This window comes from Lepisma saccharinum, chromosome 2 (genome assembly GCF_977018435.1).
Source record: "Lepisma saccharinum chromosome 2, izLepSacc3.1, whole genome shotgun sequence".
In the NCBI taxonomy this organism is placed as follows: domain Eukaryota; kingdom Metazoa; phylum Arthropoda; class Insecta; order Zygentoma; family Lepismatidae; genus Lepisma; species Lepisma saccharinum.
In genome coordinates this window covers 148,346,971-148,368,639 of record NC_139230.1, presented here as the reverse complement: position 1 = coordinate 148,368,639, position 21,669 = coordinate 148,346,971, and the positions used below count along the sequence as shown (strand labels likewise).

The 21,669-nt window shown below is 37.8% G+C and overlaps 1 protein-coding gene across 1 annotated transcript in view; it reads left to right on the top strand.

Annotated features, from left to right (window-relative positions):
- The window catches only part of LOC145984141 (protein trapped in endoderm-1-like), a 137,911-nt gene extending 116,819 nt beyond the window's left edge, over positions 1–21,092 (top strand). Inside the window, exons 4-6 of the mRNA XM_083117590.1 lie at positions 11,511–11,816; positions 18,353–18,509; positions 19,710–21,092. Coding sequence (XP_082973716.1) covers positions 11,511–11,816; positions 18,353–18,509; positions 19,710–19,970 — 724 coding nt within the window. The 3' untranslated portion in view covers positions 19,971–21,092. The remainder of the gene's footprint in view (positions 1–11,510; positions 11,817–18,352; positions 18,510–19,709) is intronic.
- Positions 21,093–21,669: the final 577 nt, after the last annotated feature.

Sequence of the window (21,669 nt, the reverse complement as noted above, 5' to 3'; positions counted from 1 at the left end):
TATGGTAATCTTAGTTTTATAACAATTCACGCAAGGCTAGAAAGACGTGCAGATCTAGTCGGGATAGTCCATTCTTTTTAATCCCTGTACGGTTGGAAACGCTGCGCTCTCACCACTCGATTTTCCTCCTCCTCCTCTGCCGATATGCGCGGCCCTGCTCTACAGTTAGCTGGGACAGGGCATAGATATATGTTTCTTATAGAAAAGCTTTTTCTAGTAAACGGTCCTGTAAAATATTTGAACAGTTTGATTAAAGCAAATAAAAAAATGTATGTAAATATACATTTTTCTGTTTCTGTTATCGTGTATATGAACATGGAAATGTTTGTTGAGTGTGTTAATGAAACTATAATAATTTCAGTAAGTTTTCTTCCAGTGAAAATAAAACATTATGGATGCACTCTATAATTATAACTTAAAATATTTCTTATAGTCTTTGTAATTTTGTGTCTCTGAATTTTGGCAATCTTTTAAATGATAGTTTGCAAAATATAAGCTGCCATGTTTATTTACAGTTTAATGATAATGACACTATTTACGGTTTAACATGATTAGTATTTTGTATGTTTTTCTACACAAAATGTTTGATATTTTTGTCTATAAAATCACTACTTTTAAATCAAGAGAAATGTAAGTGTGTTTCAGTTTGCATATTACATTTCCTTTCGTATGGGCTTCACCTCATCAGTACATATATTTTGTTTCCTTTCTTAGAGCCCAATAAACACAATTAAATGATTACGAGATTAATGTACTTTCACCAAAAGTGATTCTGATATCTACAAAATCTTTATGTGCATAATTCTATAAATTATTTATTTAATGTCATTTAAATCAGTGATTTTTTAAAAAATAAATCACCTGATTTAAATCATTCCATCTTGCTGTTAATATTATCCAGCATTTTCTTGTGTACGTTACACAGTGCCACAGAGTTAAGGCGCTTTTGGGTCATCGTTCTTCTTATCTTAAATATCATTTGACGCGACGCAAAGCACTGAAACTACGATCAGTCTCGCGAGAAGAGGCAAGCGGTGTCAAATTCAAGAGCACTAGTTTCCCTACTTCTTTAAATAGTTGTCTTACTTAAGAACAATATTAATGCAAACAATGTAAAACTCAATAGGAAGTAAGCTTCAAAAAAACTATGGATAAAGCGGGGATAATGGAATACATAAAACTAGGCATGGGATGAACAGATTCTCTCGGGCTATCGACCAGGTGAGTTGTGTAAATGATTCTAAGCTTTCGAGAGCTAACATCACATCTTCAGGGCAGAAGATGAGAGTGACGTTAGCTCTCGAAAGCTTGGAATCTTTTCTACAACTCACCTGGTCGATAACCCGAGAGAATTTTTTCATCATTCGTCGTCAGGAAAGCTTCAAGTCTTACTTTTAGGCATGGGATATTTTATTGGAAGCTCCAGTAAGAAGACTAAATTGCAAGTGACAGTGAAATAAGGTTTTCAAATCAATATGAATGAAATGTGTAAATATTATGTAGAGGGATTATCCTGATTTAAGGTAAAACATCTTATGTTACTTATTAATATTTCAAATGTTACAGTTTGCATGCGAAACAGCGTGTTAATTACTTTATCTCACTACTTTTCATCCAGAAATATTGATTGTCTTTCAAGAGGTAGTGGAATCTCGTAAAAGCCCACGAATTCCTCAAAAATATCAAAATTTTCATTCAGTTCGAATGCTGAATGTCAAACGGAGCGCAAAACAGATCTCCCTATTATATCAATGATCTCGTTCTGAATGTCATGTGAGAACCATTTGTAGCCCGAACGTCCCATCCACTACCCTAGTTCGTCTTTTGAAACTCTTTTTAGTAAAAATGTTAACAATACTCATAATTATATACTTAGTATATAGTAATGTCATGTGTTTTGCTGTCTCTGGTCATAGCCCCCGCCCCCAAAGTTGATGGTTTAGCGGTCTCAGCCTCCCCAAATTGATGATCTAGAACATTTCAAATGTGTATTTAAAGTTAAGTTCATGTGGCATAATTCAGAGTAAACTTTACAAGAGAAGCAAAATAATACATTAGATCCTCTTAAGCAAAATTATTTTGGGGGCTCTGCCCCCCACATCGTTAACATTGGAAGGCTCGTGCCCCCCCAAGCCCCATGGAGTCGGCGCCTATGCGTGGAAGTGAGGTTGACATTTGGGTGTGTTAGGAAAGGGTCACCTCTTGATATAACTTGTAGACCGTGTTGCATGCATGAATTGCAATTACAAGTGGGCTATTATTTTTATCTTGCCGATGACCATTTACATTTTACAGTAATTGTCATTAATTTATAACAAACCTCTTAAGTTAAATGTGAATATAGAAAATTCAACGTATATCCCTACACTTAATTACATTACGTCACGTAAAACATTTGCTCGTAACAAATAAATATATGTGAAGGTTATATTTTATTTCTATTTGCACAGCAAACCATAATTTTCGTCATTACTGTCGAAACTTACAGAAAAGACAAGTAGCTATAAAAGTAACTGTATTTCTTTTACTCGTTAATCGAAAGAAATAACTGAGCTGAATTATAATTGCAGTTACTCATTTAAAAACTTAACAAGCAGTGTACGAATTGAACTTTTTGCTTTCGGGGAGGATGTGTTACAAAGAAACCAGCTCTCTTGTTAAATGCGTATTATTATTATAAGTAGTAGTATTAGTGGTGGTGGTAGCAATAATAGTAAATGTAACAAAACATTACAATTCTTAATGAAACATTCAATTCCCTCACAATTTCAGTACCGTTCACTGTTTATTCGGATATATATAGCCTATATTTTTAAATCACGAATTTTTACTCTCTTGTTCTTGAAGAAATAATTTGTTTTGTAGAACTAATATTAAATTAAATTCATAGTTGTATTTTTATTTGAATGATAATTTCCCCTCCATTTTTCTTATGCTCTAAAAACACATTCACGTGAAGTTTCTGCCACCCTATATCATAGTCTTCCTCAGACGGAAGTTTTTCAGGTTTTCTTTCTTTATTTTTTTAGAATCCAAATACGTAAAACTAATGTATCAAGCTTCGTATGAAGTTTCAATAAATGTTCCCGTGTGTTCGAGTGAATATCCCAGCGCCGCCGTCAGGGCGTATAAGGAACTAAATGGTCCAAGTACTGACCATCCCCGGACTCACCAAATCGTCTCCATGAACTGCCGCCACCTGCAGGGGAGTTTTGGAAATAAATGTTGCGGTTGTCGCTCGCAGGTTGCCGTATTCAACTAGCGCGTTGCGGGGATCTTGTGAACTACCTGGTTAATATGCGACTGCCATCTTTCCACCACGAGCTATCCCAAGACTGTAGTGACATCTTGTGGCATTAGTCGGCACTCTTTCCCACAGAGCCATTGTTGTATTCTGTTTGTTTACCTGGCTCTCACTGGCCCTCCCCCATCTCTTTTCCTTTTAGGTTTGATTGATTGATTCATTTGCTGTATTTTACTTCGCTTTTTGTGCCACTTTTGGCTAATTTGCGAATATGGGGATGAGTGACAGCATGATGAAATTGATGTAAGGACACTCACAAACATCCATCCCCAGGTCAGGATTCGAACAAAGGACCCCTGGCGTCTTAGTGCGATGTGCTAACCATTCAGCCATGGGGGCCGGTTTTTTCTTTTTAGGATAATCGCGTCTATGAAGTAGAACAATGATGCATACATGGGGGAACAAACATGCTTTAGCATGTCCACGGGCGTAAGGAGCGAGGGAAGTGTGAAGTGTGAAGTGTGAGCCTTCGGAATTTTAAAACTAAGGTACACCCAACAGAAAAAAAATATAGACGAATTGTCCTCCATCACTATTCACATTCAGTTTGTTTTCCACAGTGTGATAATCATGAATTGAAGTAATAAAAACTCAAAGAAAATAATGTTGCAGAATTTGCTGTTGACTACAAGTTTTTGGAACAGAAAAGCTCATGGGGCAGCGGTGCCTGGCTGAATTACTTTTCAGGTTTCTGCGTATTAACTTTTTCTAAAAAACAAACAGACGAGCGCATGGCTTACCCCCACCCCCCTCCTCCTTGGACACGCAGTTTCTCCTAACTTTCAGAATGAAACTCTATCCTTTATTAAACATACCATAATCGAGACTGAACCTACAGTTAAATTGGGTTCCGAATCATTTTGCCTTCACCGGGTATCGGACCCAGAACCCTTTGTTTACAAGGCGACGGCGTTACCTTTACGTCACCTGGGAGGCCTATGTGTCAATATGCAATTTGGAATTTTAAATCCACTTAATGCGTAGAAAGACTAATTGAGAATGGATCAACAGTTCAAGTGGGATCCGATGCATTACGTGGCTACACTGGAAGGAATTTATATTTATTTGTATCATTGCTTACAAAATACAAGACAAAATAGAATGCCGCCTCTTCCAAAGAAAAAAAAATATTTGATGAAACGTACGGGGAAAGTGCTCTGAAACACTGTTAGGATAAACTATTATTGAAATAACAACTTCGGCAATACATCTGCCATATTATACAGGGTGTTTCCGGGCTGATGATACAAACTTTCAGGGATGATGGGAAAGGGCACATGTATCAATTTGAGATAAGGAACACTGGTCCGGAAACGAATTAGTCGAAAGTTATAAGCGACAATCAGTGTATGAAGATGTAATACTTTTATTACCTGCACAAGTTCCACAAGCTGCTACATTCACAACAGTTGTTCAAAGTGGCATCCCCCAGCTTTGCTGCAGGCATGACATCGTCGCACAAAGTTCTCGCGTACCCGTAGACTGAAGAGGATCTCCTGGCAAGAATTCTCGCTGCCTGTGACATTGTTCGAACGACCCCGGGGTTGTTCCAACGGGGGGTTGTTCCCCTCCACCAAACTTCAATGATTTTGATCCCTGCACTCAACCTCATATTTTATCTTAAGCTTAGGTCTTGTGATTATACTTCTGTGGTAACTACTTTAGTCTTAGATAAGTTTATGGAAAAATTAATCCCAAGTGACACTGACTACTAATTACAATTAGATTAAGTATAATTTTTATATTGTGTCACTAATAAATGTCGACAATACATTAACTTCGCTACATCCAAAAAAAGAAGTGGAGAGAAAGTGGCCCGTTTCACGTGATATTCGAACCTGCAGTTTTTAAGAGAACTGAGCCAGTCTCTTACCACTTCCCAAAGTTCCTAAGCTCTCAGAAATTTTATCTCGTTATCTTTCAAACTTTCTTAACCTATCCGCTGTTTTTCACTAGTTAATTTTACAAGCTGGAATAGAGTTTCAGTTCCGCAGATCAGAACTAGATTTCTTATCCGTCTACTCTATTGTAGCATATCTCATGCACTGTAAATGTGAAATATGATTTTTACATTTTCCAAATAATTTCTCATTCAGTCATTCGTCCCGGTTATCTCTGGAGCAAGGCCGCGAAAGCGGCAGAGAAGTGATTGGTCGGAGCGAAGCTGTACACGCTGCTGCAAAGGCTGGTAACTGCAGTCGCTTTCCCCCTCCACGCAATCCCATTCCCTCTCACGTGTTCATAGGTGGAGCCGTCCAGCGTCACTACTTCCGCAGGCTTGTTTTCGTTCGCTTGCTCCAGAGATAGAAGCCGGGACAGAGTATAATTCCGGAAACTGGCCACAGCATAGCCACAGCTATTTCGTATTTACATTCTGGACATGTAGTAGATTACGCTTGTCAACGTGTTGATCCAAATAAATTTAAAACGCATCCCTTGTGGGCACTAACCCTCAAATAGGCATTTATAGGCACTATAAAAATGCGTTTTTGGGCTGGAAACACCATGAAATGAACTTTAAGCATTAAAGCCTACGTTTTACTATAAAGGAATAAAAAAGGCATAAATCCGCACCCTAATTATTATTTTGTTTGTGCCTTTAGAGGGTCATGTCCCTCTCTTCGGGCATCCAAATGGCACGTTTGAGTTGAAAAACGTAACTTAGCTAGTGTTTTAAGTCCACTTTATGCACAGTAATGTTAATTGGGACGTGAACTACATTTTATAGTGGGAACCGCTATGTGCCTCCACCGGGTATCGAACCCGGGACTCCATGACAAGAAGGCGACGACGCTACCACTGCGCCATCGGAGAGACCCTTTGAAAACTTAAAATTCGTTACATAAATTAATTTGCCTGTGGAAGATTTTTTTTTAATTGATTGTAGTGGATGAATCACGTTAACCTACTGCAACATATACGCCTTCTATTCATTTTTTTATTTCATATTATATTTTATACGTTTTTTGGCCGCGGTGGCTCAGTCGGTAACGCGTCTGACTACCATGCTAAAGGTCCCGGGTTGGATCCCCGGCCGGTTCAAATCCGGGAACTTTTCTAACGATGGAAGCGGCCCCGGCGCCCACCCAGCGTCGAATAACACGGGTACCGGGCGGAAACCCTGGGGGGTAAAGGCGGTCAGGGGCGTGATGCTGATCACATAACCCCTACTCACGACCGGATCAAGAAAGTGTGGGGCGTTACCCCCACACCCCCTATACGCCTTCATGGCGTGGTGCTATGCACAGGGGAGCACTTAACTTTTTTTTTACTTTACTTTTATATTATTTATTTCCCTCTCTAGTTTAAACCTCTAAGGTTAAACGACGATGAATATCAATGGGAACAAACCTTTGAAACTCGTGGAGACAGTGTCGTACGCAAGGGGGGGTTACCGGGTTTCAATACCCCCCTTGAGCTTTTGAAATATGCAAAATGCTGTGGAAAAAATAAAAATGACCAATTTATCACAGTCAAAGATTTGCGACAATACTACTACTACTACTACTACTACTACTACTACTACAACAACTACTACTACTACTACTAATAATAATAATAATAATAATAATAATAATTTGAATTAATATTCCCGTGCAGAAAAGCACAGCATTCCAAACACATGCGTCTTTAATAGTGAATGCCTTGAAAATAAACACGAATTATTGAAAATAAAATATGAGAGCATCTATGATTTAAACGACAATAAACGTAACTATTGTAAAATGTTTTGTTGGTAGTTGCAGCGAGACAATCCAGATGTGAATTTTCGTGCATGTGCAAGGTGGATTTTGAGAGCGGTATTGGCACATTTCTCATAAATCTTTAGTGTCGTTTTGGATGCGTCGATATGTCTAAACAATGTAAGCGACCGTGAAGTTCAATTTTTTTTTTTTTTTTTTTTTTGCGAGAAAATATGCAGTGACTATCGCAAGAATTGTGAAAATTCCTTGCTTCGTCGCAGTGTGTCGACGTTATTGCGAACATTCTTCCCGGTACTGATTTCGCATCCCCTTGTGAAGTCTCAAGTGATGCTGTATCTACATCCACATCACTAAATAATGTTGAAGAAGTACTTTGTGAATCAGCTAGAAGTGATAAATGTGTTGGAATGTCTTTAAACTTACTTTTGGATGCAAGAATGGACTTAATGCAATTTAGCGGCATGTATTCCACATCGCGCCTCATCATCATCCTGGGCGAGTTCCATAGGTAAAGGTAATGTAAATTTCCCCGTGCATATAGCACCGTGCCATGGAACATGTAGGGGTGGGGCCCCACACATTCTCGATCGCGGCCATTTTGGAGGTGATGTGATCAACACCCCGCTCCGGCAGCCTTTACCCCCCAGGGTTGCTTTCAGGTGGAATTCCGGGAATCGAACGAGGATCTCCCGTGTGGTTGTCATGTCAGACGCCGTACCGACTAGGCCACCGCGGCTCCTTGGATGAGTTCCATTCTTTGATTATTTCAATTTATTTTAATATATTTGGTTGTTTTATGGAATTTCTTCACACTTAAAATGTCTCACCTATCATACACAAATAACCGTTGACTAGACAATTATTTCGTAACAAAGAAACAAGATTTTGCTTCTAGAATTTGTTAAAAATCGAATGACTAATTGTGTTCTATTCAGGGTGCGAAATCAAATCATTGAAAACTGGTAGGGGGAGAAAGTTCTTAATCTTCATACCCCCCCCCCCCACAAACATATGTGTAAATTATACGATATACATATTTGTAATGTTATTAAAAGTAAAAAATACTAAATTTAAAATATATTATTATTGTTAATTACATAAAGGAAATTAATTTGTTACTTTTATACATATCAGATATTGTATAGCAGCTAACTAATACCTTTACTAACTGGTTAAAGATGTTAATACATTATGAAATAGTTGAAGTGGTTTTATTTTGTGTAAATTTTTGTTTAGTTTGTGTTTATGTTAATATAAATTAATTAGATTTCATAGTTATTATTTTTTGCATTCTTTTTTTTACTTTTATTATGCCTATTGATGTAGATATGTTAATGATTTCTTGAGAAAGAAAGCATTCAATACACACAACTTCACAAATTTGTGTGTGTTTTCGATATTATTCTTAGTAAAGTATAATTGAAATTAAAAGTAATTGCTTATATTTTGTTTGTTATAACAAGAACTCTCCACCCCCGAAAATTTTTGTTGGGGTGGATTTTTGAGACCAAGATTGTTAGGGGGGTGAATCCCCACTTCCCACCAGGATTTCGCACCCTGGTTCTATTGCTTTCATTAGTAACAGCAGCTGCATTAGTAGTATTATTAGTAGTTATTAAAGAAATTAATTAATTAATTATGAGCATTATTAATTAAAGTATAATAAAACAATGGTAATGTGAATTTGGAGAAAGTTTTAGAAATACCCCTCCTTGATGAAATCCTGCGTACGCTACTGCGTGGAGATATACGCTAACAACTCTACCACGGAAGTTGGTTCGCGATATTTAAAAAAAAACTACAGCTACAAAGATTAAACGAAACTGGATATTGTTACTTGCGGTATTACTTTTACTTCTCGCATTACTAAATGATACCTTATTGAAATATACAGTTCTTATCTCCACATAATTCATGGCATGTTGATGTCTCCTTACTTCTTCACATGTCAATTTAGCCCATCATAAAAATAGGTTTAATATCCATGGAGTAGCTACATAATACGAGCCCATGTGCGGTAAACAGAGCTCCAATATACCTTCTATTCTCGGCAAGACAAGAATGTCCCTCGCCTTCCTAGCAGCGATCCTCTTTTCGTCCATATCAGCAAAAGTGCCATAAATTCGCCACTTCCTTATCTTGCTACACAAGAACAATAAAATGGCCACCATCTTTCACTTCCCATAGGGCAGGGATGAGGGTTGCAAGTGGAGAGTGATGTGTTCCTGGGAATGAGGGACGGGGGGGGGGGGGGGAACAAAATACAAACGATACATGAATTGATGGGAAAGTATCTTTTCATTTGTATAAGAACACCGAACAAAATGTCGTGAACTTGAAAATATGATAAAATACATAGAACTGATAAAAAAATTCAAACTATAACCCATTCACCCGTAACGACATTTCTGCACACAACTGTTTAAGAACATTAAGAAATATACGAATTGTCATCACTTCATGGCCAGCTTACTTCTGGCATAGATGTGTACTCATATGATAAGGTCTTTCAATGCATTATCATTATAAAAAGCCACATAATAAGGTTGTTTTGTGGTCCTGGATTCGATACCCGGTGGAGGCACATAGTGGTTCGGATCCCACTTAAAACTGTAGGTCAAGTCCCGATTAGCCTATCTGTGCATAAAAGGGACTTAAAACACAAATTAAACCAATCAATCGATAGGTTGTTTTAAAGAAAAAATAACAAAAATGGTGTGTATTTTGCACAACTGCATTTTTCTTGTACAGAGGTGTTGGAAATACCCCCTGGAATAGACACAATTGGTTGTCATGGGTGTCATGCTTAGGGGACATAAAGGACCCTCACAATGGTAGTTCGTTGTTTTATTTTTTGTCACGGCAAAGCGGTCTGGTGCCTAGCAACTATGAGAATACGACACCTCAGGGGAGTCCAAAGAGGGTAGCTGAAAGGTAGCTGTCATGTGGAAAGAACGAACGTTTCTTTCCTAGTTAATCTCGCAGCTACTCACAAGCCCCTTGTTCTTTCCTCGACTTTTCTCTGGTCATTTGTAGCAGTGTTTTGCCTGTGTTTGGATGAACAAGGAAGTCCTTGATGAATTTCGTCCAAACCTTGTTCCCAGCATTGGGTTTGTTTGCAGAGGTCTGGAGTACAAGTGTAGCCAACTTATAATCCTCTTCTTGTCACACCTAATCTAAATCCACACATAAGTTTCTTCATTCGTGTTAAAATATACGGTTTTCTTACTTTTTAAAATTTCAGGTATCTGCGCCGAATTAAATGCGTAAAAATGAGTACATGTTGGAAGTAAGATGTGAACAAGACAGCCAGCCTTCGTTGCGAAGTGGTTCGAATCCCCCTGAATGAAAAAGTCGAGAATTGAGAATATTTGATGTGAGGTTTGTGTGGAGAAAACTGCCGCTTAGGGGCTTTTCTTAAGAAGAAAAAAATAGTCGATAGGACGCCTGACTGCCATGCGGGAGACCCGGGTTTGATTCCTACGGTGGGAGATCTAAGGTAGAAATTTTTCCGGCCTTGTGAAAGCATAGAACTACTCTGGGGCTCACCCGGCCTCAAATCAATGGGTACCTGCGAGTAACGACGGCCAGAGCGTGGTGCTAATCACACCAGGTCAAAAATGTCGAAATTTAGAATACATCCTCTAAATATGCCTTCACGGCACGGAGCTATATGCACTGGGAACTTTACCTACCTTACCTATCAAACAATGAACGAGATAATTGATTCTCCATCAACACTTGTGTGCTGCGCACATTGATAGTAAATGTGTGTTGTCGAAATTGTATTATTTATTTATTATTGTGGTAGTGGTAGTTCTACCAGTACTTGGATTGACATTTTGAATAATGATTACATGAAACTGATGTAGGGACAAAAGCAAATGGTTAGGCCGGGACTCGCGCACCGTGCAGTCTAGGGCGTTATACTTTTAGCTCCGGCGCGCACAGGTTCGAGTCTCCTGGGAGAAGCTAACAACTTTTCTCCTGAGATTTTGGCCTGTGCATGGAAGCAGTGGCCACCCACCATCGTGAGGAAATTGGGGAGCTGCGAATGAGTAGCGTAACCTGGTCACGGAAACCTGCAACGACCGGGGGTTCGTCATGCTGACCACACGCCACCCTGGCTGAATGATCTGGCAGTCGGTAGGTAGGCCCTGGCCCTCACGGGCTGTTGGGCGACGGGCTATATTAGGCTGGAACTCGAGCCGAAAACCTTCCGTGACGAGATAGTGTGTCAAAAAATGAACGCTCTCGTTAAATTATTAGTCCTTATATCCTGTAATCCACAGTATCCTAGACTTAAACCCCACCTGGTGAATTATTTTTTAACGTGTTGACTTTATGTAATGCATCTTATACCGTAAGCCCGAGTGAGAATAGCACTTCTATTCACATACCCATAGTAAGTTAATCAGTAGCTAATATTTCCTTGTGTTTCTGATACTTTACCTATGTTATAATGTTTGTTGTTAAATATAATCCTTCTTCTTACCCAACAGATATATATTAATCGCCTGCCATAATCTCTACGACAAGCTGTACACAAGCCGCTACATATGCGTCATGATCATGTTTGCCTGGTTGTTCAGCTTCTCTATGATGGTTCCGCCATTGACTGAAGTCTGGGGCAGACTAGGACTTGATCCACCGACATTTTCCTGCACCATTTTGAAGAAGGACGGAAAATCTCCAAAGAAGTTCCTGTTCGTCTTCGGTTTCCTGCTGCCCTGCATTGTCATCATCGTTTCTTACAGCTGCATCTACTGGAAGGTGCGACAAAGCCGTCGCAATGTCCAGGCCCACAGGTAAGCTTTTGAACCTGCTAAAGATCTGGAGTAAGTCTGGTCCAACCTGTAAATTTTCCAGTTCGTGGATAATGCAGATATTCTTAGCAGACGCCATGTGATGTCGCTATAACTTGGTTGAGTTTATTGATGATAATATCGGGCTCAGTGGCGTGCTCAAGGGGGGTGAGTGGGGATCACAACCCCTTTGGTCCAGTTTTACTAAAAAATAACATCAAAGGCAGGAAAATATGACAAAATGAGGGCTGACTACCAAAGAAAGTATTCTTAACTCCTCCCTTTCGAAAATCCTTGGCACGCAACTGATCGGGATAAAGTAATCCATTGCTATTAATATTTATTTATTTATTTTTGGAAGTTTATGTTGGCATCACATGGTCAAGATTGCGTAAGCAAGGAGGGGGAGCTGATGGGAATGAAAGTGCTGGCCACCCCAATGAAAAAATGAAAAATATTTTTGGAACACATTTTGGATAAATATTGGGCCAGCAAAACTCGAATTATTCAAATTCAAAACTAAACTCCGATACATTTGGAGGCCACACCCTGCGAAATGGCGTGAGTGGTCATCGAGTCCCATCGCCTTTTCTATCTGATAGCCTCATGATTGGAGACTGCTGCTTCTTCTCAAGTAGTTTCCCAATTGATCTCACAATTCTAGGCCAACCTTTTTTTTCACTGTGGATTGAACCCAGAACCACTCGCATCAAATGATAGAGTGTTGAATATTCGACTACGCGTTAAAACATTTCTTTCAAATTACTCCTTATTTCAATTTTTGGTTATTTCTACATAGTTTTTTCTGCCCCTTGGGTTAATCAAGTCGATGATGATTGATGATGAATGAAGAAATGGATGACGGGACAAAACCAATACGTCCATGTCTTACCCAGGGTTCGAACAGGGCCTCTGGATTCCTACTGCTTTTCACTGACCACTCCGTCACGGAGGCAAGCTTCGAACTATTCTTGTTTTCTATTGTGAAAAAGTGTTTTAATATTATTTTTTGACGCTCATTTTTGTTCTATGTTCGCAATGAATAAGTTGCATGTTGCTGCATGTGCTTATTATGCTATGCCATTTTGCTGGCCCAATATGGTTGAACAATAATTTGAACTTTTATTATTATTATTATTATTAATATTGAGTTTTAATTGTAATTCCACTTTTTGCACAAGTAGGCTAATCGGGACTGGACCTAAAGTTTGAAGTGGGATCCGAACCACTGTGTGCATCCATCGAGTATCGAACCAGGAACCCCTTGATTGAAAGGCGACGATGTTAGGTTGAATTTCAATAACACAAGAACAGAATGTGGGTCATAGCACAGATACGTCTACTAGGACATTTAATTTTGTCACTTTTCAACTCGTCTTGTATAATAAACAATACTCATGTAAACATATTAATTACATATACGTTACTTGTAGTTGCCACATAAGCTTTAGATGCTTAGGGAATATGTATCAAGCTTTGGAGTTCTTCTGCCCTTGAAAAAGTCTACCAGTCCTTGTAGAAAATAATTCCGTGAACGCTTCAGCACATATAAATATATAATTGTAGTTCTTCAGTTCTACTCAGGCCCGTACCAAGGGGAGGGCCATGGGGGCCATGCCCTCCCTAACTATGAAATATTTTAATGTAAACCCATTAAAACCTGCGAAAAATAACATTGACATTTTTTTAAAAATTTGGAATAATTTCTATTTCGTCCTTGCATAAATGAATGGGTTTGTTGTCGAGAGGGACAGGCTCCAGAAGTCTGCAGTGTGCAATATTTGGTAATTTTTGTTTCGTAACCATTGATGTTAGCCAACCGAAAGAGGTGGCGGTTAGGCGGGTCGTGGGTGGGCAGTTGCCATCACCCACTTTGTGTCACTTTTGACCCCGCACTATCAGTGGCGTCTCCTGACCCTGAACTTCAGGCGTTGGCAAAGAAGGAGTGTTAACCCCTCCCCCTCTCATTTCTGTGAACAAATGTTACAAATTTTGCCTGAACATTTTTGGTGCAAATTTAGAAATATTTAGAAAAACATTAAATTACATAAATTATTTTAAATCAAGTAAATACTTCATTTAAAATATTAATCGTATTTGAAGGGTAAGGAGAAACAAGGACTGCCAAAGAACAGTTTAAACGAGAAAATTAATGTTCAATACTTCGCCATACAATTAATTTTTAAAGCACGAGTTTCAATGATCTTAACGTATGTGGACATTTCTAATTCCAGTGGGGGAGAAATTCTAGTTACTTGGGATATTGTATGTATTATACCTAGTCTGGCCATAAATACTGTTACACACTATTTGGTGAATAAATTGAATATGGTTTCAGATTTTTAAATGTTCTTTTAGTATGTTACAGTTACATATATTACACACAAATAGCACCAATCAGTTTTCAAAATGTACACTTTCCGAAAGTTTGTAACAGTATTTATGGCCAGACTAGGTATATTTAACAAGCCACTTTGGCTAAAAGTTTGCAACCAGAGGGGTCTGGAACTCCCACCACCCCCTACAAAGAACACACTGGACATAAGAATGACTCGTTAATTACAAAATTGCTAAAATGCACATGCACATTCCCGGTTTTTCCCCTTACCCTTCATTTATTCTTCCAAAAAGTAATTTTGAAAAATCAAATGCTCATTACTTACAGTTACTTGAATTCCAGCTCTATTCTTCTTTCTTTAGAGAGAAATGCGCTGATCACCGCCTCATAAAATTTGGATTTATCCCCTTCTCGCAGCTTAGAAAGTAATTCTTTCTCGATGGAGATAAGACTTAAATTCGTCATCCGGTTCTGAGTTTGAGTAGAGCGGCAGAATGTGTGGATCCTCTTCAGTGATGAGAACGATCTCTCGACAGATGACGTCGTGGAAGGAATTGTTGCGATCAACACTGCTAATTTATATATTTCCGTAAACCCACCCACTAGATTCGTGTCCAGTAGATAATTTACAATCTCAATTGGTGTTTTCTCTGATCCTTCAGTGGAAGCATACCAAACATAAAGTTCATTCTGTAGTTTTGTTAAATTAAACAGACTACCATAAATTTCCTGCAATTTATGTACGAGATGATGAGGAAAGTTTTCTCTTTTATTGAAGTTGCCCCGTTTTGTGGGATTTAGTAAATCAAAATATTGCAATTTTTCAAATGATGCGAATCTAATTGTTATCTGGCTGCTGATATTATCAATGATTTCAAAGTAAAGCCTCCGGCAGTGGTCATTCTGTGATTCGTTGTTGAGTCGCCTCATTTTCATTTAAACAACCTCTTCCTCTTCTACTGCACCAGTTATAGAATTCCATAGTGTTTCGAAATTCTTACTTTCCTCTTTCAGCTGTTGTTGAAATTCAGTTATTTTATTACTGCAATACAAAATATCAACATTTTTAGACTGCAATATACTGAATAATACGTCTGAAAAGGCAAGCAAGTTGGATAAAGCCTTTATTAAAAATATGTTTTCGAAATCCTTCAGGAAGCTAGAAAATCCTCTTGAAGTCATTGCAGTCAAATGATCGAAGTCTCCACTTTCACTAACATGTTCAAAAAACATAAGCAGTGCTTCTCTGTTGTCATTGACTGTCCACACTAGCCTAGAGGTAAAATTCCATCTGGTAGGAGCTAATGACGGGAGCTTTCTGGACATGAAAGAAGAAAGTTCGTGTAACCTCTTTGGGGAATGGGAGAAAAACGTAGGCAGTGATTTAAGACCACAAAAGAACACCTTAAGCTCTTTGTTACATTCTAACGATTGTTGCAGCACCAAGTTCATGACATGAGCATAACAATGCGTAAAAAAAGCTTTCGGATACTTTTCCAAAACTTTGCTTTGAAGGCCATTCAAATGCCCACTCATTACAGAAGATCCATCGTATGTCTGGGCAATTAATTTATCCCCACACTTATATTATCCACTATTTGAGTCACGTGACTAAAAAGAGCTCCTGCAGTTTTATCGGCGCTCATGTCATGAAATCCAAGAAATCTTTCAATGACTTTTTTCTGTGAGGCCGAAAAAAAACGTAACACGGTTGACACCTGAGATTTATTGCTAATATCTGATGTTTCATCGACCATGATAGCCACAAAGTCTGCGTTTTGAATTTCATTATAGATTTCATCTCTCAGGACATCCGAAACTGAATTTATTAAATCATTTTGAATGCCTGCCGAAGTACCGCGAAACACTGTAGAATTTAATAAATGTTCTTTTAATGAGGGATCGAACTCGGCACTTGCAATAAGGAATTCCATGTAATTGCCCTTATTTAGAGATGCTGCATTTTCCTCATGGCCTCGGAATGGCAGTTCTTGCTTTGCTAAATAGCAGACGGCGTTAATCAACCTCTTTAATATTTCCCTGTTCTTTTTTACTTTTTCATTGTGTAGCTCTATTTCAGCTTTTCGTTGAGTAACCAAAAGAACGTCAATTCTAGTAGGAGTGGCAACAAAACTACTAAATTTAAAGAAACTAGAAAGATGCAATTCAGACTCACTGTGTTTTTTCGCTGCAGTATTGAGATGATTCAAATCCGCATACCCTTGATAATTCCAAACATTTTTTTTAGTGGAGAATAATAAACATGTCCAACAGTAAAATTTATTCACCACATCACACCCGCAAAGCCAGTCTGAAATTTCATAGAGTTCTTTTCGAAAATGTCTCTCAAAACCTTTTCCAGCACCATTTTTTCCTTTAACACATGTTGACATCGTGAGATTCGGACGTGGTCGACCATTGTCAATCACTTGTTTCTTCTCTGAATACGAAAGCGAAGAAAAGGATTTATTTAAATACTTTTGCACAACACTTTCACTATTCTCCATCTTAAAATAATCACATCACTTCACACCACACGTTTAAAAAATAATGCACAACAATCACGAGCAAAAAAACGCGGAACGCGGGGTGAATGAAAGCCAAACTGTTGGGAATAAATACAACGCCTTGAGAAGCTGACCAGTGCTAACCATGCTCGTGGGTGGTAGGGTGCGCATGCGCGGTCATGCTATGTTTTGGCAGTGGTAAGACGTTGGATTTCCTCGCAACGCCCTGCCCGTCACGGACCGATCTGCCTGCCTGACAACCACTGCGCGCTGCGCCGCGTTCGAAAACTGCCGGGCGCTCGAAACTGACAATTAAAGAAAAACGCTCAAAATCGTAATTTATAAAAGTACAGATACTTTCTTCTTTATTTCATTTTCCTTTGGCCGTTGACACACGACTTACACACCCAGAGAAATCGCCACTGCGCACTATGCTAAACTTTGTCCCGACCCCCAGTTTTGGCAACTTGCCTTCTCTAGTTTTAGCACCCAATTGTCGCCACTGGCTACCAATCATCCCTATTTAGTCGGGACAGTTGCTTCTTGTACCGACTTATTTTCTAGCTGCAGTTGTGATGCAAAAATGTATCTTCTTCTTTTTAACTTAGATTTTGACACGTTCTTTAATAATCATTGCAAATACGTATCATTTAAATTATATATATATATATTTTTTAAACATAGAATTATCAGAGGTCCTGATATAAGAAAACAAAGCTGGCCTCCGTGGGGGAGTTGTTTTTGACTCCGCGCTACGACACCATGGATTCCGGGTTCGAATCCCGGCCTGAGCATGGGTGTTCTTTGTGAGTGTGTTCCTTTATCAATTTCATCATATCATCCGCTCATCCTCGTCGTCGCAATTAGGCAAATTTGGCAGAAAAGCAACGAGAAACAACCTAATTGAATCAACCTTACAGCATATCTAATCTTCTCTTCGTTTCATATTTTCGAATCTAAAAACACTTGGTATGGGCCTTATAGCAACATAAACAAACTAAAGATAAAACACAAATGCAAGGCTAATAAAGTATGAATTAATGTTATTGATAGAAAGCAAGAATTAAAAATGTAATATTTAATAAAAACATTTTCGTAGGTTTTAATGGGTTCACATTAAAATATTTCATGAAACATTTTCGGATCTGGCCCCTCCCTCAAAAAAAAACCTGGGTACGGGCCTGGTTCTACTATTCAGTTTCTATTATTATTATTGTAGAAAAACACTACATATGCTGACTAAAGCAGTCTATATTTCAGTTAAAGAAAAAGCACTTAACGTGACGTTCCAACCCTCTATCAGAGTCTTTCTCAGATTTGGAAACCAAACTAAAATTAGATCCTGATAGAGAATCACAAACGTCACGTTGTTAAGTGTTTGTTTGCTTTTTTTACTGAAATATAGACTGCCTTGGTCAGCATATGTAGTAGTTTATTTTTCTGTCATGGACAAGGCATAATCGTTTTACCATTATTATTGTTTAATTCTAGTTACACTATTTGATTTTTATTTTTGGGAATTGGGATAACACGTCCGTCTCTATAATTCCAAGATAAGGTTGCTATTTTGTCACCCAAAATTCAAATCAGAAAAGAAAACCGACAGCTGTTTTAAAATATTATAGCAATATATGCTAACAGTTTTTCACAATTTGATTTTCACTTAGAATTCATAGAAATATTTTTTTTTCCAGTCCTCCTGTCCAATCATCAGGTTCATCTACGCCAAGCAGCCATCAAGTTATGCAACGTCGAGAAGACATCCGCCTGACAAGAATGATGCTAACCATCTTCTGCTGCTTCCTCATTTGCTTCTTGCCTCTTATGTTAGCGAATGTTGCTGATGATGAGGTAAGGAATACTCTAAAATACATTCACGATTAAATGCAAATTACCTGATAAGACTGTATTTCTAACGAAGTTTTTTGGTGGAGGTTTTTGAAGTATATTTCAATGATTTCATAATCAAGTTTTAAAAACGGCATAATATAAATCTACTCCTTCTCATAGACCCAGCAACTTTTAGTTTTGAATTTCGAAGAGGATTTCTTGTTGATGAGGATATTTATAATATTAGTTTAAATATCTTCGTAAATGTGTTCAATTTAATCAAATCAACAATTAGACCTGTACATGTACAGCTTCAATAGCTGAAACTGAAAGTACCTGCAATTCTTACCTTGCAGGCTTCGGTTAATACAATTTTCCAAAGGAGTGAAAACATCATTAGCAATTTGCACGCCAAGAATAGTGTTTTCTTTTAAGTAGTCCAGAAGCAGATCTCTTGCTATATTTCTCCATAAGTTCAAGGGCAGAGAGAACAAGTCCATATTGCTGTATTGGATGGAGAACCTCCAAGAAGAGGATTCAATTTTTTGGATTATAAATCATACTTGTACAGTCACGGACTGGTTACTTCTGGGTTGTAATTTTTCCTTTGAAAGTCAATGGGGTTGTTACAACCCAGATCCAGAAGTGTCCGTGACTGTAATATACCACGCGTTTTCCTAGATTCACCGTGTCTTCGAAAGAAGAAATACTGAAATAGTGTAAACATACGGGCATGCTGGACACTATGAAGACTCAACTGGGTAATAGCACAGATAAACGTCCTATTACTTTTATCTGTGATAATAGATTCCGCATTGTTGACGCATAGTGGTTAGGATCCCACTTTAAATTGTACGCTCAGACCCGATTAGCCTTTCTGTGCATAAAGTGGACTTAAAACCCAAGAAAACTCTACATTGTTGATATGCCCATTTCAGAAGAGAATCCTGCATAATTTGCCGTCTCTTTGTATGCAAAGTCTCTGTGTGCAAAAGTTTTGCAATCGTAAATAAGATAAATAATTCGAATTAAAAATCTGAGGTAATAAGGGCCTAAAAGGTTCTCAATTAATTTATGAAATTTTCATCACATAATAATATTTTGTTGCAAAATGAGATAATGTTTAAAGTTAAACATTGAACCCCTTATAAGAAGGGCCCAAACTAAATCCCCCTCGGGGTTCGACGCCCATACAAGATCATCTTTCTATTTTCCTTTCAGATGCGTTTCCCAACGGTCCACGTTTTGGCTTCTGTGCTAGCATGGGCTTCCAGTGTGGTCAACCCGTTCATCTACGCATTTAGCAACCGACAATATCGCCATGCTTACAGGAAACTTCTTTGCTGCAATTCGACTCGCAATGGAGGAAGCATGACGCAGTCCCGTTCTGGGTCCGGCAAAACCTTCATCACAGATATGCTTCAGTACAATGCTGCAACCGATAAGGTGAAGGTAGTGAAGTTGAATGGTAACGACAGGTAAATTCCTCCAGTGAAAAGCATCTCAAAATCTGAGGTGAATTAATACAAATAAAAAATGGACAAGAATAACAGTTACAAATGTTTTATGATGTGCAGTTCTCGTACTTTCTTGTGAACCAAGTTAAAAGTATCTCTCCATTTGTAAAATATATTATATTCAACTGTGTGTCATAGCAAGGACTTGTGACTTACGTGAACCAGCAGAATGTGTGACTTACCGAATGTGAACCAGCAGAATGTGTTCAAGATATTTTATCCGTGCTGCGTAAAACATGATTGACACCAAATTGCAGGGAGAACAATAAAAGCGTTGCTAAAACAAAATTACTTATTTTTTTATCATGAGAAATGTTTGCACAACAAAAACAAGCACTGTAGACACTTTTACAAAGGAGCAAGTGCTATAAACGGAGCAACGAAATAAGCACTCTCTTAAAACTTCAAGAAGGAATGGACAATTTCTTTCATTATTAACTTTCATCGCAGTTTATCTCATTTTCAAGAATAATAATTTTCTTATAATTTATGCATTTAATTTCGTCGCACAACTAGATTTCTGCAGCAACTTTATGTGCCATAAATTGTGCTGATGAAATGATGTTAACTTAGATGTTGTTAAGACTATAACTTGTCAAACTAATTAAAAATGTGTATGACATATAATGCGACTAATACTATAATCATTATATCACAAATATCTTGTTTGTTTTGTAGAAATCACGTGATCAGTGTAATTTTCTTTTTATCTTTGGTAAACTTAACTTCCATGATGGTTGTGTATGATCAATTTATAATAGTTCGACTTAAAAATTGACCATGTAAAGTAGTGTTATCACATTCTCGAACCTTGTATAAAATGAACCTTTTAACCATATCACATTGGTAAGTGCGTGCATTTTATTATGTAAGTTTAACTCATGTTTCATTAATGATTATTTAATCACCTGTAAAGTTTCACAAAAATATTGTATCATAGCGTAGATATGTACTTGCGTTAAAGAGCGCTATTATTTCACTATTGTGTTTTTGGAATGTTCATTCGTTCAACTAACTTTTTTTTTACATATTTTACAGATTTTATAATATGTTTGTAAGTTCTTTGGTAAATAAAACCTATACAATGTAAAACATATATATTGATATGATTGAATTCACCTTTCACGTTGATATATAAAGAATCGAAGATATATTGATATTTGAAAGGAATGTTGAGAGTTATATTTTCCATAGAATAAGATGGAATCATCGGATTATTGTGACAAGGTGATTACACCAGATCGTCTTTTCCCTTTATTTTTCGGATGCAATCGTCGCTATTAGCCGAAAGGGGCAGAAAAAGGCGTGAAATAAACTAAATCAAATAAAATCTTTTCGGGTGCGACATAAATAGGAGTATGAGTGCTACGGGTTAACAAAAGAAATTAACACAGACTAATTGCAGATATACGTTTTATTCAGCTTTGACATCCGCAAATGTTTAAATCCCACAATCTTTACATTTGCTTACAAATTGTACATTTAGTTGAATATTTTTCCAAAAATAAAGCACAATGTACACACATCATTAAGTCTAAATGTATATGTACAGGCACGAACATATTATGCATACAGTTTTTCCTCTTTTTTTTTTTTACAAAAAACATTAAAATTCTGCGAAGAACAATGTTTCTCGAATCAACTTTCTTGCAACACATATTGAG